The 15225-nt window shown below is 43.2% G+C and overlaps 2 protein-coding genes across 3 annotated transcripts in view; one reads left to right on the plus strand and one right to left on the minus strand.

Moving 5' to 3' along the window:
- Window positions 1–5966, minus strand: part of EFCAB7 (EF-hand calcium binding domain 7) — a 333043-nt gene extending 327077 nt beyond the window's left edge. The window contains exon 1 of the mRNA XM_069232519.1: window positions 5872–5966. The gene's annotated coding sequence lies outside the window, so the exon portion shown is untranslated. The remainder of the gene's footprint in view (window positions 1–5871) is intronic.
- A 684-nt stretch (window positions 5967–6650) lies between these two features.
- Window positions 6651–15225, plus strand: part of ITGB3BP (integrin subunit beta 3 binding protein) — a 288073-nt gene continuing 279498 nt past the window's right edge. The window contains exon 1 of one of the 2 annotated variants that reach the window (XM_069232522.1): window positions 6651–6822. In XM_069232522.1, the coding sequence (XP_069088623.1) occupies window positions 6812–6822 (11 nt within the window). In that variant the 5' untranslated portion in view covers window positions 6651–6811. The remainder of the gene's footprint in view (window positions 6823–15225) is intronic. The other variant, XM_069232523.1, reaches the window with a different exon arrangement.

Below are 15225 nucleotides of genomic sequence, written 5' to 3' on the forward strand. Positions count from 1 at the left end.
CAAATGTTTTGCTTGAGAGGTTTAATTTTGCAATGTGCAGGCAGTCTGCTGATGAATCTTTTGATGAATATTTAGCTAATTTACGTGTGCTTGCGGCGAAATGTGACTTTGGTAATATTGTAGATACGTACATAAGAGACCAGTTTGTTTTCCATTGCTACTCAAAGAAAATTCAAGAACTCCTACTGGCTTGTCACAACCCTTCCTTAGATGAGGTTGTCGACTTAGCAAAAGCTATTGAGAGATCAATCGTCACATCCAGAGTTGCGTGTGGACAAGGTGTTGCATGTGGGCAAAGTGAACATGTGAATGTTAGTCAGTAAATTGACGAATCAGGAGTAAGCTTTATCAGAAAGAGGTCCTTTAAACAGAAGAAGGCTCAACCTCAATCGGGTAGGGCCTGCTACTGTTGTGGTTCTCACAGTCACATAGATAAGAACCCTACCTGCCCCGCTGTAGGGAAAAGGTGTTTGAAATGTTAAAAAGTGGGTCATTTCCAAGCGGTCTGTAAGCAGTCAGGCTATAATTCGAATTCTGGGTCTAAGGTGAGAATCAGCAACATGTATACTCAAGACACAGAGGAAATGGCCCATTGTTCTAGCAGACTATCTAATGTAGTTCTCACTGTGGACCTTCCAAATCACAATAAGGGGTGTTTGGTAGAACACTTCAAGGGCCCAATATGTGAAGCAAGTGTAGATTCTAAAAAAATATTCGTTATGGCTGACTCTGGTGCTCCTGTTACCATTTTAGCAGACAAACCATTTTTCCAACTATGGCCAGAAACTAAAGAACTGGAAAGTGCTGACATCGCGCCCAAGGCATTTGGGGATCAAGATATTGATCTATTGGGTTTCTTCTATGCTTCTCTAGAGATGTTAGGAAGATCCATTGTTACAAAAATGTATGTGGCATTGAAAGGGAGGAACATAATAGAATGGAAAGACTTAGCACGTTTGGGCATTGTACTATGCCCAGGGCAGGAGAATCCTATAAGATTAGGTGAGAGGCCACACATGGATGAAGGAGAGTCTGTTTTACAGGTCATACCCAATAACATAGTTCCAGAACGTTACACGTGTAAGTTTCCCAAGATTTTTGTTGATAAAGTTGGGAACGTCAAGGGTTTTGAGCACACTATAAGACTCAAGGAAGGAGCTATTCCAGTTTCTAAATAGGTCAGGCCAGTCCCTTTGTCTATCAGAGACCAACTTAAAGTGTTGCTTAATAAGTTGGTTACAGACCGCATCATTACTCCAACAAATGCCTCGGAGTGGGTTTCTCCGATAGTGGTCACAAAAAAGAAAAATGGAGACCTTAGACTATGTGTAGATTGGAGATCGCTCAATAAAAATATCCTAGTTGATTGTCACCCACTACCACATATCCAAGAACTAATAACCACTGCAGGAAACTCAAACATTTTCTCAACTATAGATCTACATTCGGCATACCACCAAATTCCTCTTAGCAAGGACTCCCAAGCCTTGACTACTTTCGTTACGCCTTATGGAGCATTTAAGTTCCTCAGATTGCCTTTTGGTCTGGCCTCAGCGGCGAGCGTTTTTCAAAAAATGATGGATACATTGTTTGGGCACCTTAAGGAAGTTTGTGCTTTTTAAGATGACATTTTAGTCCACACGGCAACCATAGAAGAGCATGACCAAGCTCTAGACAAAGTGTTTAGTATTCTCCAAAGTTGTGGTTTGACTATCAAGACTGAGAAATGCAACTTCTTGGTTGAAAGTGTGGACTACCTTGGTAATTCTATATCAGCTGAAGGCATTAAACCCGAAATGGGCAATCTGGAAGCTATTAGGAAAGCCCCTTCTCTGTCTAACAAAGATGAACTACGTTCCTTTCTTGGACTTTGCAAATACTATTCGAGATTCGTTAGTGGTTTTGCATTATTAGTTCAACCTCTCCGGTCACTACTTAAAAAAGGGAGCAAATTTGTCTGGGACAAACAAGTTGATGATGCATTTGAGCACATCAAAAAGGTTGTTCTATCAGCTCCTACTTTGAAGTCTTTTATTCCCTCTTCTAGGTCATTCATAACAGTTGATGCTAGTCTAAAGGGGCTTGGAGCGGTGTTTGGGCAGTGGCAAGATGGTCAAGAACATACAGTTGCATTTGCATCCAGAGCCCTTTCTACTGCTGAGAGTAATGACAGCACTATTGAAAGGGAAGCCTTAGCTTGCGTTTGGGCCGTTCAGAAGTTTAAGACATACATTTGGGGAACTCATTTTGAGATTTACACAGATCACAAACCTTTGGTAGACTTATTGAGCGGCAATGGTCTGGGTAAGGCGTCTGCCCGATTGGTGTGGCTCCTATCTAAATTGCAAGAGTATAATCTTGAAGTGAAGTACGTAAATGGAGGGAAAAATGTAAGGGCAGATTGCTTATCTAGACTACCACTGCCATACTCTACTGATGTATACGATGACCAAGATACAGAATGTGTAGTAGGGGTGTTGGATTTGGTTTCTGCATCAGATGGGTTTTTCACACAGGAAGACTGGGAGTTGGCCATGTCCAATGACGTTCTACTATCACAAGTCCTGTATTTTATCAAACATGGTTGGCCCAACAAAAAAAATATTGTGGAGAGATGAATACTTACAAACAGATAGCTATGGAATTGTCGTGTGAAAATGGCTCCTGTATGAGAGGGTCTGTGTGTGTACCTCCCAATGATCTGAGACCAAGATTGATTAAAATAGCACATGAGGGTCACCTAGGCGTTTCTGCCACTTGCAAAACACTAAAAGGAAAGTATTGGTGGCCCAATATCGATAAACAAGTAGCAGATTTTGTTAACACATGCCCGTCTTGTGTTGTTGTCAGACAAACACTGGAAAAGCAACGTTAAACCTCTACACACTGTTTCTTTGCCAAATAAACCGTGGGAGGGAATTGCTTTGGATTTTTCTGGGGCGTTTCATCTGCTGCCTCAAGATATGAGATGTCTGATCGTTGCTATAGACTACTTTTCAAACTGGACATATTTGTCATTTGTGGAAAATACTGATACTGATTCTGCAATTCAATTCTTGTCAGATTTATTTGCTCTGGAGGGTGCTCCATCAGTGATAGTCACTGATAATGGGGTACATTTCACTTCAAAGAAAATGGCACGTTTCATGGAAAAGTTAAACATTCAACATCTACAGGTTGCTTTGTACAGTCCTGCTTCGATTGGCTTGGTAGAGAGGGCCAATAGAATTTTGAAAGAAGGAATTCAAACAGCTTTAGCAAGTAATTGCGATGTCCGGGATTTTCTCCAGGAGAAAATTTGGGCCTATTTGAACACACCACATTCCACCACAGGTATTTTCCCTTTTACTCTTCTCAGAGGTAGGGAGTCAAGGTCCAAGCTTGTACCAGCCTGGTTGGCTAACTCTCTAATGGACAAATCAAATAAATCTGGTGCAGAAATGAGTGAGATGAGAAACCAAGTTTTAGAGAAACAATTAATTCAAAAAAACAATTATGATAAAAGGAATAAGGCCAAGGAAACAGAGATAAACGTTCATGATTGGGTGTTGATAAAAAAACCTCAGAGAGTTTCTAAAGGGGAATCAAAGTATTCTCTACCGGTGAAAGTAATAAGAGTAACCAAAACTTCTGTTTTACTGGAAGGTACAGGGTGGTGGAACAGAAACAGTGTTGTTCCTATTACTAGCAGACAAGCACAGATATTCAAAGAAGTTTATTCTGATAGGAATGAAGATATCTCTAGTAGCTTTTTATATCACGATATTCCTACATCTCCATTTACAGGAGAAAGTACATCATTCTGTTTCAGAAATGTTGAAGAAGGACTACAAAGAGATGAGACAGTAGACATTTCAGAGACAGAAACATATCTCAGTCATCATGAGATAAACTCACCTGGTAATGATATAGGCAACTCGGGTGATCTTAGCTCACCCGGTTTGATGTGTACTCGCAGTAATAGAGTAGTCAAAATGCCTTCCAAGTTTGATGATTTTGTTTTAAACTGACTTGGTTAGTCCCTGGAGATTTGATTTACTGTTTATTTGTTTCTTTTGTTTTCATTTTAAAGGGGGGAAATGATGTAATATGTGGTGTATTATGTTACCTTAAGACTACTGCTTCTTTAGGTTCTTTGTTCCATGTTTTTTCTATGTTCCATATTGCATCAGTGCCTTGGTGGGTTCTAGAGCCTAGGGTTGACAGATGGAGGCTGGCTCTGGACTCGTCAGGGTGCTGCTGGCTGTCGTGGATCAATTAATAAAGATACTACAAAAACTTACACAGGAGTGTGAGCGGTAGTTCTTTTTTCTGTATTATCGGTCGCCCACAATTATACACTTATGCTGCCCACAGCACTCTTGTTTGTTTCTTTTGCACCCCACAGACATTCCTGTGGCATATTACTCTCTGGCATCCCCATTTGCTCTTTTGTCCCCTGACCTTACACTGCACTCCTGCTGCGGTTTGCCCACGTCCGTGTGGCCATGCAAAGTGATCTAGTCCCCTTCTTCCTCAGTCTGCGAGCAAGAATGGGAAGCAGGAGTCAGACGTTTGAGGAAGAGGAGTGACAACTTTGAGCAGCATCAGCAGTCAGAATGGAAGAAGGTGATACTTAAAAAGAAAAAAAAAAAACAGGTTGATACTCTGCATTTGTATGTGTGCACCTGTGTTTGCCCACTGCCCTCTCTAGTATAATGTTGCTGTCACACAAGGGAGTGAAACCCTGCTTGTGTGCATCCATGTGAAGATGCCCTCTGCCACCCATCCAGGTAAAATGATTGCCTGCAACAATGCTCATAAATCTTGGATGATTGCCGACATGCAAGGATCCAAGTGAAGATGCCCATTGCCCACTATAATAAAATGCTGGGCCTGCCAAAATGGTGGTATTTCTTGACAACTTATGGGCATCCATGACATGATGTCCAGTACCATCTGTGGTAAAATACAGGGTTTCACATAATAGTGGCAACACTCAGCAAACTGTAAACAACTATGCTGTGATGCCTATTGCCCAACCTGGTAAAATGATGACCCTCACATAATGGTAGTATTTTTGGACAACTTTTGGACACTCAAGGTATGATATCCTCACTCGGTCACATTCTAGCCCTAGCACATTGGTGATAATTCTTGCCAACTTGTGGACACCCATGGCATGATGCACACCAGTGGTAAAATGCTAACCATGGTATAATTGTGGTAATTCCTGGAGTGTTGTTGGCAACCTCTGGCATAATTTTGGTCCTGAAAGAATGGTGGTCAGTTCCTAGCAAAAATTGTGCGTTCATGCTAATGGCTGTCCTGGTGGTATGGTGCAAATCCTTTGAATGTTGTGGGTAGTTATTGCACTATGATGTTTTAGAACTATGGTTGCAATTCTTCACATACTTTGGACATCTGTAGTACGTATGATTCCGGGCATATTGTGGGCATCCAAGGGCCCCCTCAAACCTGCAATACTAGCCGCGGCAAGTAATCTCATATAAGTTCTGGGCATTCACTGCATGATGGTGCCCACCATAAAATACAGATGGCCTGTGGTAATACTGCATTCAGCTAAGCTATGATCGTATCAAGACACCTGTGTACAAATTGTTACATGCAACAAAGCTCAGCAGGCTCAGAGAAGAGAGTAATCTGTGCAAGCAGTATATATATAACCTGAATGTTAGTAAGCAAACGTGGACAAACCTCTCTGCAAAACCTAGGAGAGATACGTCTTTGTGAAAACATAGCATGTCGAGCGAGGAGTTACAAATGCTTGTTGTGGTGTTCAGCCATTGCCTATCATATAAACACGAAGCTCGCAAGTTCTAGATGAATTGCCCTTTACATAAGTTATCAGTGTTGGAGAGAGTTACTCACTTGCCCGTTGCAGAACCTGGCCAGTATAGCGCTGCGATGGCCCGAGCACTTCAGCCCAGGAGGGTAACACTTCAGTTCTGAGCAGTGTTCCTATGGAAACGGTGAGTATCATTGAAATGAAAAAGGGACAATATTCGTATTGAATGAAAAAAATCCTACTTTGAATAGTAACATACCGGCTTGCGGAATTAAATAGCTCAACTTCTAATTGGGCAGTACTGAATAAAATAGAACTGCACCGACCAGACAAACTGTATTCAACCAACAGTTGTAACGAAGGATTTCGAACTTTAAAAAAATAATCGTTCCAAGATGGCCCCTATGATCAACTAAATTGTATGTTGTTTTTTTTGTATTTCGGGCTGTCTATACTATAAATTAAAAGACGGACACTGAAATGTGAATAGCATATAATTATTTTAACCTGTAGTGCTAAGAAAGATGTATTTTACTTTTTCTCGTCTCTGATTATTCGTTATGCTAATTATGTCGATTTGTTAGTGCAAAGTGGCAAAAGTAGGCGTAAAAAATTAACGTTTCACGTTACCACAACTGTCCCAAAATTGGTTATTCTAATGCATCACCAATCATAGACAAGAGTCAGTACGTTGACATTAACACACTGATTTATGTAAAATATGTAGTATTTTGAAAAGGCAACAAAAACGTATTCCAAAATGACTTGGGTGTGCTCTTTCCTGCACTAAGCAGGTCTGACCTCTGTTGTCCGTTTTCTACTTCATATTTGAATTACGGCGAATGACGTCTCTCCCATTACTGACTGTCTGGGGTTGTTAAGCATTGAGGGCGGCAAAGTACAAACAGTGAGGAAAAGGCGCCTGGTCTCTTCCGTGTGCTTACTTCATGGATGTTCTGCGACTTATCAGCTTTTTAGCAAAATAAACTCAAAAGGGAAAGAAGCATAAAAGCAGTGTTCGTCATGCCTATGCCGTAAGTATTACAACTTGCCAATTAGGTCAGTATGTCACGTTAGCAGGGCGTTGCTCTAAAAATAAGTTTCCCACATTTTATAGTTGCTTGTTTCGCTTTTAGTACTTTGAGGTATAAGGGGGCTTGACAGAAACGTAAAACTGCCCTATCATTTTTATGCTCGGTAGCGGCCCACCACTAAAGAACTTTGGGTATGAATGGAGCGCTCCTATCACAAGGATATGCTGAGAAATTAGGACATCCAAAAGACCAACAGGGTCTTGAGGAATAGGACAACTGTAGCACCACTCCTTACAATTATTTAGGCGTTTGATCGGAGTCTGAAGAAAATAGAGAAAAAATACTATTGTATTATCCAATCCTTTGCGGAATAAAATATATCACATAGTAATGTCATATTACATAGCACTCAAATCATGTGAAATCGAAGGACACAACATCAGAATACTTTATTACATTCTGGTAGGTAACCCAATCATATTACATTGCATTGAGATAATCTAACATTATTTAAGTGTGTTTGGGATAATTCTCGCCTCAGAGTCCTTAAGAGAATCTAAAATTATTGACGCGTTAGCTAGAATTTTTTTTATTCTGTGTCAGGACTGCAGGTTTTGGATTATCCTTGTTCTAAGCAGATCTGACCCCCGTGAAGGCCTCAACCAACCTCACTTGTAGAAAAAAGAGAGAAAAGTAAATGAGTAGACCCTTTTGTTTATGATGTCCGAGACCCTCTAAGAATATCCTGGCTATGAAACACATATATATGACAGTGTATATACCCTGACCACTTGAATTGAGTGCCTACACTTCCTACAGAGCAACACTTGCCTTCAGTCTGCTAAGCAAACCATCGGACTGAAGAAGAATGTATAAATATGATCCAAAGTGTAAATCTCTTAATTTATGGGAATTTCTAAAAAAAGAGAAACACCTCTCTCTTCATTTAGCAATAAGTGTGAAACTGGTATAGCTCAGTGAACAAAAGAAATTAGTCTGTTTAGTATAAATTCCTCCAACCACCTAACAATGATGACGAAAAAAAATCCAGGGAAAAAGCTGTACTTGAGGTGACTAAGGCTTGGTCATCAACCTTGGATTGTAGGGAACACATTTATAAGAAAAAGTTAACATATTGAGAAACCTGTTCTTAGAATAAAATAAAGTTTGCGTGCCGCCTCTGTATGTGATTTGCAGCTAGAAATACTTTATCAGACAGCACATCCTTTTGGAAGAAAGGAGCCTACTATGGCCCTCTATACCTCTGCAGTCAATCAATCAGGGGTTTGTATAGCGTGACTACTCACCCGTAAGGGCTGTGGTTCAGTCGAAGAGCCAGGTCTTGGTGTCCTTCCTGAATTGGGGCAGCAACGGAGATTGTCTGAGGGGGAGAGACCGGGTGTTCTAGGTCTTTGCGGCAAGGAAGGAAAAAGATTTTCCTCCGTTCTTGGTCATACGTAACTGTGGGATAGTATCCAAGACCAGCTGGACGGAGCGGAGATGTCTGGTGGGTGTGTGGAATGAGAGGCTGTGGTTGAGGTACGCGGGCCACAATGGAGGGCTCTGTAGGCGTGTGTGAGGAGTTTGAAAGTGATTGTTTTGTTGAGAGGAAGCCATTGGAGTTCTTTCAGTTGCTCGGTGATGTGGGTGCGGAGGGGAACGTTTAGGACAAGTCTGGGATCGTCCTTTTGGATGTTCTGAAGTTTCTTGAGAAGTTTCTGGGTGAGGCTGGCATAGAGTGTGTTGCCGTAGTCGAGTCTGCTGCTGAGTGAGTGAGTGGGTGACTGTCTTTCTGGACTCTGTGGGGATCCACCTGAAGATTTTTCGGAGCAGGCACCGCTGGGTGGAAGCAGGATGAAGAGACCGCGTTGATCTGGTGGTTGATGGTGAGCGAGGAGTCCAGTATGATGCAGAGATTTTGTGCATGGGTGTGTGGGGTACCCAGCGCGTTGGGCCACCAGGAGTCATCCCAAGCGGAAGGGGTTGAGCCCAGGATGAGGACATCGGTCTTGTCTGAGTTGAGCTTGAGACAGCTATCCCACATCCAGATGGCGGCAGCTTTCATTGCATTGTGGAAGTTGCTCCTGGCAACTGTGGGATCATTGGTGAGGGAGAGGATCAGCTTGGTGTCGTCTGCATAGGAGACAATGTTGAATCTGTGGTTCTGGACGATGGCTGCGAGCGGGGCCATGCAAATGTTGAAGAGGGTGGGGCTCAGGAGGGAGCCGTGGGGTACCCCGCAGCTGATCTTTGTGGGTTCTGAACAGAACGGTGGTAGACTGACCCTCTGCATCCGGCCAGTGAGGAAGGAGCGGATGCTGGTGTTGTGGAGTCTGGAACATTGGGTACGATGGGAGACAGTGTGGAAGGAGGCCAAGAGATCCAGGAGGATCTGGGCTGCTGTTTGGCCTTAGTCGAAGAGGGAGCAGATGTTGTCTGTAGCAACGAGGAGGACGGTCTCAGTGCTGTGGTTGCTTCGGAAGCCGGAATGGGAGAAGTCCAGTGTGTGGTTGGCTTAGATGAAATCGGAGAGCTGGGTGTTGATGGCCTTCTCATTTACTTTGACTTGGTAGGGAAGCAGGGAGATGGGTCTGAAGTTCTTGAGGTCTGTTGGGTCGGTAGAAGGCTTTTTCAGCAGTGGGTAATCTCCGCGTGTTTCTAGTCTTCAGGGAAGGCAGCCATCTTGATGGAGCAGTTGATGGTGTGGCGGAGCTCAGGGCGATGGTGGTGGCGGGTCTGTGGAAGATGTGGGCGAGGCAGGGGTTTGAAGAGGATCTGGCGAGGATTCTATTCATGGTCTTGAGGGTGTCGTCCGTGGTGAGTGGGGGGTCCAGTTGAGCAGTATCTGGTGGGGTCCCACGTCATTGGGTGCAGTGGTGGCGGGTGGGGAGGAATGGTCTTGGGTGTCGAAGCTGTCACAGATCTGTTTGATCTTGCAATGGAAGAAGGTGCCCAACCTGTTGCAGAGGTCTTGGGAGGGTGTGCTGTCTGTTGTCTCTGTGTTGGGTTTGGCGCATTCTTTGACCACAGCGAAGAGTTCTTTGCTGTTGTATGTTGCATTGATCCATTCATGAAGGGCCATTTTCTATGTTGTTTTGATGAGGAGGTGGTATGCAGTGATTGCGGTTTTGAAGGCTGCATAGGCTTCCGGGGTCTTGCTGTTCTTCCTTCTCTTCTCGAGCTGTCTGCAGATGCGCCTATACTCTTGAAGGACAGGAGTGAACCAGCCTGCTTTCTTGGGGTGTTTCTTGCCAAGGGCTTTCTTGAGGAGAGCCAGTGTGTTGGTGCAGTCAGAGATCCATTGGTGGAGGTTGCGTGCTGAGACTTTGGCATCCATGGATGTCGGCGCTGGGGTCTTGCTGAGGGAGGATGTAAGCTGTTCTTCGGTGACCTTCTATGGGGGAGGGGGTGGCTGTGGTGATGTACGGTGGGTTTGGTAAAGAAGTGGACGCAGTGGTTGTCTGTCCAGAGAAGTTTAGAGGTGTGGCTGAAGGTGATGTTCATAAGAGTGCACTGGACTGCTCAAAATTTAAGAAAGGAAATGCAGATAGTATCACTTGAACAGAGATCTCAGACAAGTAAAGAAACCCATTGAAGTGTCGTTATGCCTAGTAACAGGCAACAGAAGGGGGGAAAAAACTGAATTCGTTATGTCTTAAAACTATTTTGCTTTCCCGGTTAGCCCCCACTTTTAGGAAGAGGCATCCGATGAAGAACAGAGTCTAATTATGATCTGAAGAGATAAATGGTGAAACAGACTTGCGATGATAGGTGAGGTGGACCCACTGGCCTTGAAAAGAGAGGGCTAGTAGGTAAGGGAAATTGGGCCATCTCAGGGATTCTCAGAAGCATCACGGGCCTAATGATTACAACTTAATGCAGAAAAGAATATTATAGTATATTATTTCTGTGTCACATTTAAAGAGTATAGCGCCATACCTTTAGAGACACTAGAACGGAGTAGGAACGGGATGCCAGAAGACAGTCCAAAATCGAAGAAGACAGTGAAGGACAAAGACCCATGGGACTGAGCCCTCAGAGTAAGCCTCCCCACCAGAGAAAACAAGTATGTGTTTCATACGTTGACCTAGTTTCCTTGGGATATTCGAAAACTATGAAATAAGGGCCTCCTTTGGGATAAACCCCTAAGCAAGAAATGTACAACCCCAAGCTAAAATAATCTACATGAACTATTGAGTTAGGGACTTTCATTCCACAATTGGACCAGAAATCTACAGGCAAAATAATGGCTGCTTTCTGCTAAAATTGTCGCATAGAGGGACCAGAGTATTATTATATCTACATGACTGATTTGATTGATGAAACAAAAATACCAAAAGGGGTCTGATGTAGCCCCATGTAGTTGAGTGATCGGTGCAGGCTAGGCTACTCGCCTCTAAAGGAAGAAACTTTAGTCAGTGAAACATCCTGTAGAGTAGAAAGAGAGCCGGGAAGATGGTTTGAACTAAAAGATCAACCAATCCATGTGTAGCTCCTGTAGAAAGGAGAACTGGGCTGACACCGACTCCAACTGAAATTCAAGAAACAATATGCATTGGAAGAACATGGGAATATGTTATCTTTAGATATAGTGTTTCGTTCAAATGTGGACCATGAGGACACAAGGAAAAGAGGGGCCAAAAATGGAACACTTAACCGATAGCAACTTGCATCAAACTGGAAGATACATAAAAGTACAGAATTAGATCTGTAGTCTGATGCATGGGGACACATACCTCCAATTCAGAGTATTAACGCTCTTATTAATGATGAGCTATCAGTGCCGTTTATCAAATGGAAAGTATAAAAAAACGACCGAATCAAACTCGTAGTCTCATGAATGGTAGGTAACATTTACCTCTAATTCAGATTATTAACGTTTATTGGTGATGGAAACAAGGCCGTAATAGCTAATTAGGTATTCTTATCAGGCGAGGTATACTTTCCCTTAATTTAATAGGGGGGGGGAAAGGGTTTCTTAGGGGAAAAAACCCTTTGACTGAAAACACTACCAGGAATGCAGTCCCTGAGTGACAAACAAGGAATAACCATATGATAACTGGAATTATGGGTTATGACTTACCTTGGTAACTTATTCCAGTATTTGTCTGCGACTTGAGGTTGGCAGGGACCTCTCCTGAGGCTGTGAAGACTTACTGCGTTGCTGCAGGATTTTTGGTGAAGTCCCAGCCGCAGAGCTAGCCCTTGATTTCACTATGCTAAAACGGGACATTTTGGACCTGCAATAGGCCGTACATATTTGCTCAGGGGATTTCTGTGATTAGAATACTTGTCGCCAGGCAGATTGTCAGTGGCGATAGGGCCTGAATCTGTGGTATCAAACCTTGCTAATTTGGAGTCATTGCGGATCAATTCCTCCAGCTGGTGCACTAAGGATAGTGTTGCCTGCTCACTGCCCAGAAGGCCTGCAAGACTCTGTGCCCATTTTGGAAGGGCATCAGAATCCCCTGAGTTATCTGAGTTTGTGGCGAGGTCCGCCATCTCAAGTATCTGCCAGAGGGGGCGCTTTAAAAGGAGGGGTGAAGTAGGGTCTAACTTTACCTTAGTGTTGACGTCAGTCGCGTGAACTCTGGGTTTTGACATGAACTTCCTGTCAAATCATACCTAAGGGGTTGGACCTGGAGTTGGTCTTCCGTAATAGATGGGTGAGTCTGGTCAGAGAAGGAATGCATGGTCATATCAGGGCCGGAGTCCGGGGCCGTTATGGGAGCTGAGGGAGGGAAGCAGACACCAAAAGAGGATCGATTTTGAGGGTCTGAGAGGCTTTGAGTGTGATTTGGGAAGGGAACATTGCATGAAGCGTGGGAAGTTAAGTCCAGGCTGTCATCGTTTTTGCGTGAAGAGTGAGGGAACAGGACAGGCTGTTCATAGAAGAAAGGGTAGATAGTAGAGCCTTTCACGCAGTAGCTGTCATGTGTGACCAAATATTGTCCGTAGGGTCTGTGGCGTCCTGAATGGACAGGTATGGTGTGACTATAGGTCGTAATGGTAATAGGGATCAGGCAAGAGAAATGGTAGATGTAGGGACAGTGTGATGTTTGGTCATCAGATGTGATGTCCAGGTGTGAGCTGTTACCGTCAGGGAAGGAGGGAAAAAGGACTGAAACGATACCCCTGTTGAAGATGTGTAGTTGGCTGAAGGACAGACACGGGAGCTCTCTGGACTGACTGCTTGACCGAGGCGACATCGGCCTCCACAGGAATGTCTATCAGGAAGGGATTCCCTTCTCCCAATGCATTAATATAGAGCTGTCCCTCATGCAATCAATTTTCAGACAAAGGTCTCTTGTTGTAACACTTACCACAAGTAGCTGATATTGGGGGTGGGGGGTGGCAACCCCGAATATATATGTATTTCAAAGCCGCAAGGAGGCAAAGGTATTGTGAGACAGTAGTAGGCCCCTCAGGTGACGCCTGTAGATTGTTTTTGTTCTTGCCCTACACGAGCGTGGGGGAAGGGTTTAGCGAGGCACTCCGATAGTCGTTATGACGATGGAGGTGCATGCGCTCTTCTTGCAAGGCAGCATGGATCTCCCAACCCATACTACCAGGAATTTTTATTTTTTCCTCAGAGCGATAAACGCGCTGACGCCGAGCTACAAAGAGGACCAGCACCTTTGGGCTCATCTTAGCACGTCAAGCGCTCTGCTTCCCTCCTCGTGAGCACCCCCTTTCGGTGCTGAAATCGCAGTGATGAGCCCAAAGGTGCGCTCACAAGTTTCTGTTAAGCACTAGAAATTGCATAAATCATGTTAATAAAGGAGGAAATAAAGTACTTATTTTAGCACATAGCAGCAAAGAACGAGGTGGTCAACATGGCGACCCTTCAATTTATAAGAACTGCGACATGGCGATTGGTGCATGTGATATGATGTCATGCTATGTTTTATTGGGAAGGATAGTTATTTTTTTTAAAGTCTGTTTTGATTGGCTGCTGTTGCAAAGGAGAAGCATAATCCAAAGCCTTCGGTCCTGACATAGAATCCCTTTAGACAGATGGTAGGGATGGCTAAGTTTAGTAATGAAACAATTTTATAGCGCAGCATTTCACTGGGGTGGCCTCAAAACACTGTCTTTCCTTGCCAGATAGATTTGCTATGTATTATTCACCAATATAGTTGAGTGTCATGTGAGGGATGTAGACGAATTCCAATCGTTTCACTGTTCATACTTTGTTGTGTATTGCCTTTCCTGTTTTAAGCGATCTCTTTCGGAACTTGTTTTTAATCCAAAAACTTTATAGAGGAGATTCACGCTACACTTTCTGTTTTACAATTATACAGATTGACACTTTGTTTGACCTTTCCACTTACAGCCTTATACAGCGGTCAAAGTGCTTAAAAAAAAAAAAAAAAAGTATGGGAACTGTGATGCTGCATACAATAAGGTTGTGGTCAGTGAGCGTAGCAGCGGGGTCAAATCTGTGGCTAAAAAAATTACATTTTATATATTATTCTTTTTTTTGGTCTTTCACCTTCAGGTAGCTGCATATAAAATAGCGCACAGCTTAAACAAGAATAAAAAAAAAAAAGTTGTTAATCGGTGGCAAATGCACTTTAGTTCATTATGAAACCTCTATTAGTTAATACACTGCAGCGTTCTGAGTGTAATCAGAGAGACACGACTTAAATCTTGGTTTGTGCAGTGGAGATTCGTGACTTGTTTATTTTTACTGCAACAAGTTATGAGCCTGTGACAGAAAGCACTGTGAATAAGTCTTTATTTTAAACTTGTATTACACACAGATGGACTGCTACAAAATGCACTAAAAGATAAAATGGTGTTTCCAAACTGTAGATTTTAGTAATACCCACACATACCACAGCTAGGCTGTTAACTCCCTTGCACTGGCCATTAAAAAGAGTAAATCGTTGTCATCCCAATGCTTCAAGTGATTCAATCAATTAAAGCCAGCACAGACTCTAAATCACCCTTTACATTTGCAGATTAATCAGTTGCACACATCTGCATTTCTTTCAAGCAAGCAGGATCCCTGGCAAGAAGGATTGTAAGTTAAGCTGTCTGCCAGCCTTCGATTTCACAGCACAGGAGACTCCCTGAATCATACTTTAGAAAAAACCTTTAATATCAGAATTAACCGTCCTGGGATGGTTGTCTTTTCAAAAAAGTAGGGGAACAGGTTTTCATGAATTTAAAAAAGTAGGGTTGTATCATGCACCTCTGATTCTGCCCACTTCGACCTGTGGCCTTATAGCCCGCCATAGCGGGCTGTACTGTCCATTAACTGCTGCAGCATTAAATGCCCGAGTTTAAGGCGAGGAACTTTAACAAGGGAGCGGGACTTTAATGGCCAGTATAGCCCAGCTTTTTTGGGCTATATGGCTATTAGAACATTATACCATTAGAAGGCAGAATGTTCTA

This window comes from Pleurodeles waltl, chromosome 4_2 (genome assembly GCF_031143425.1).
Source record: "Pleurodeles waltl isolate 20211129_DDA chromosome 4_2, aPleWal1.hap1.20221129, whole genome shotgun sequence".
In the NCBI taxonomy this organism is placed as follows: Eukaryota; Metazoa; Chordata; class Amphibia; order Caudata; family Salamandridae; genus Pleurodeles; species Pleurodeles waltl.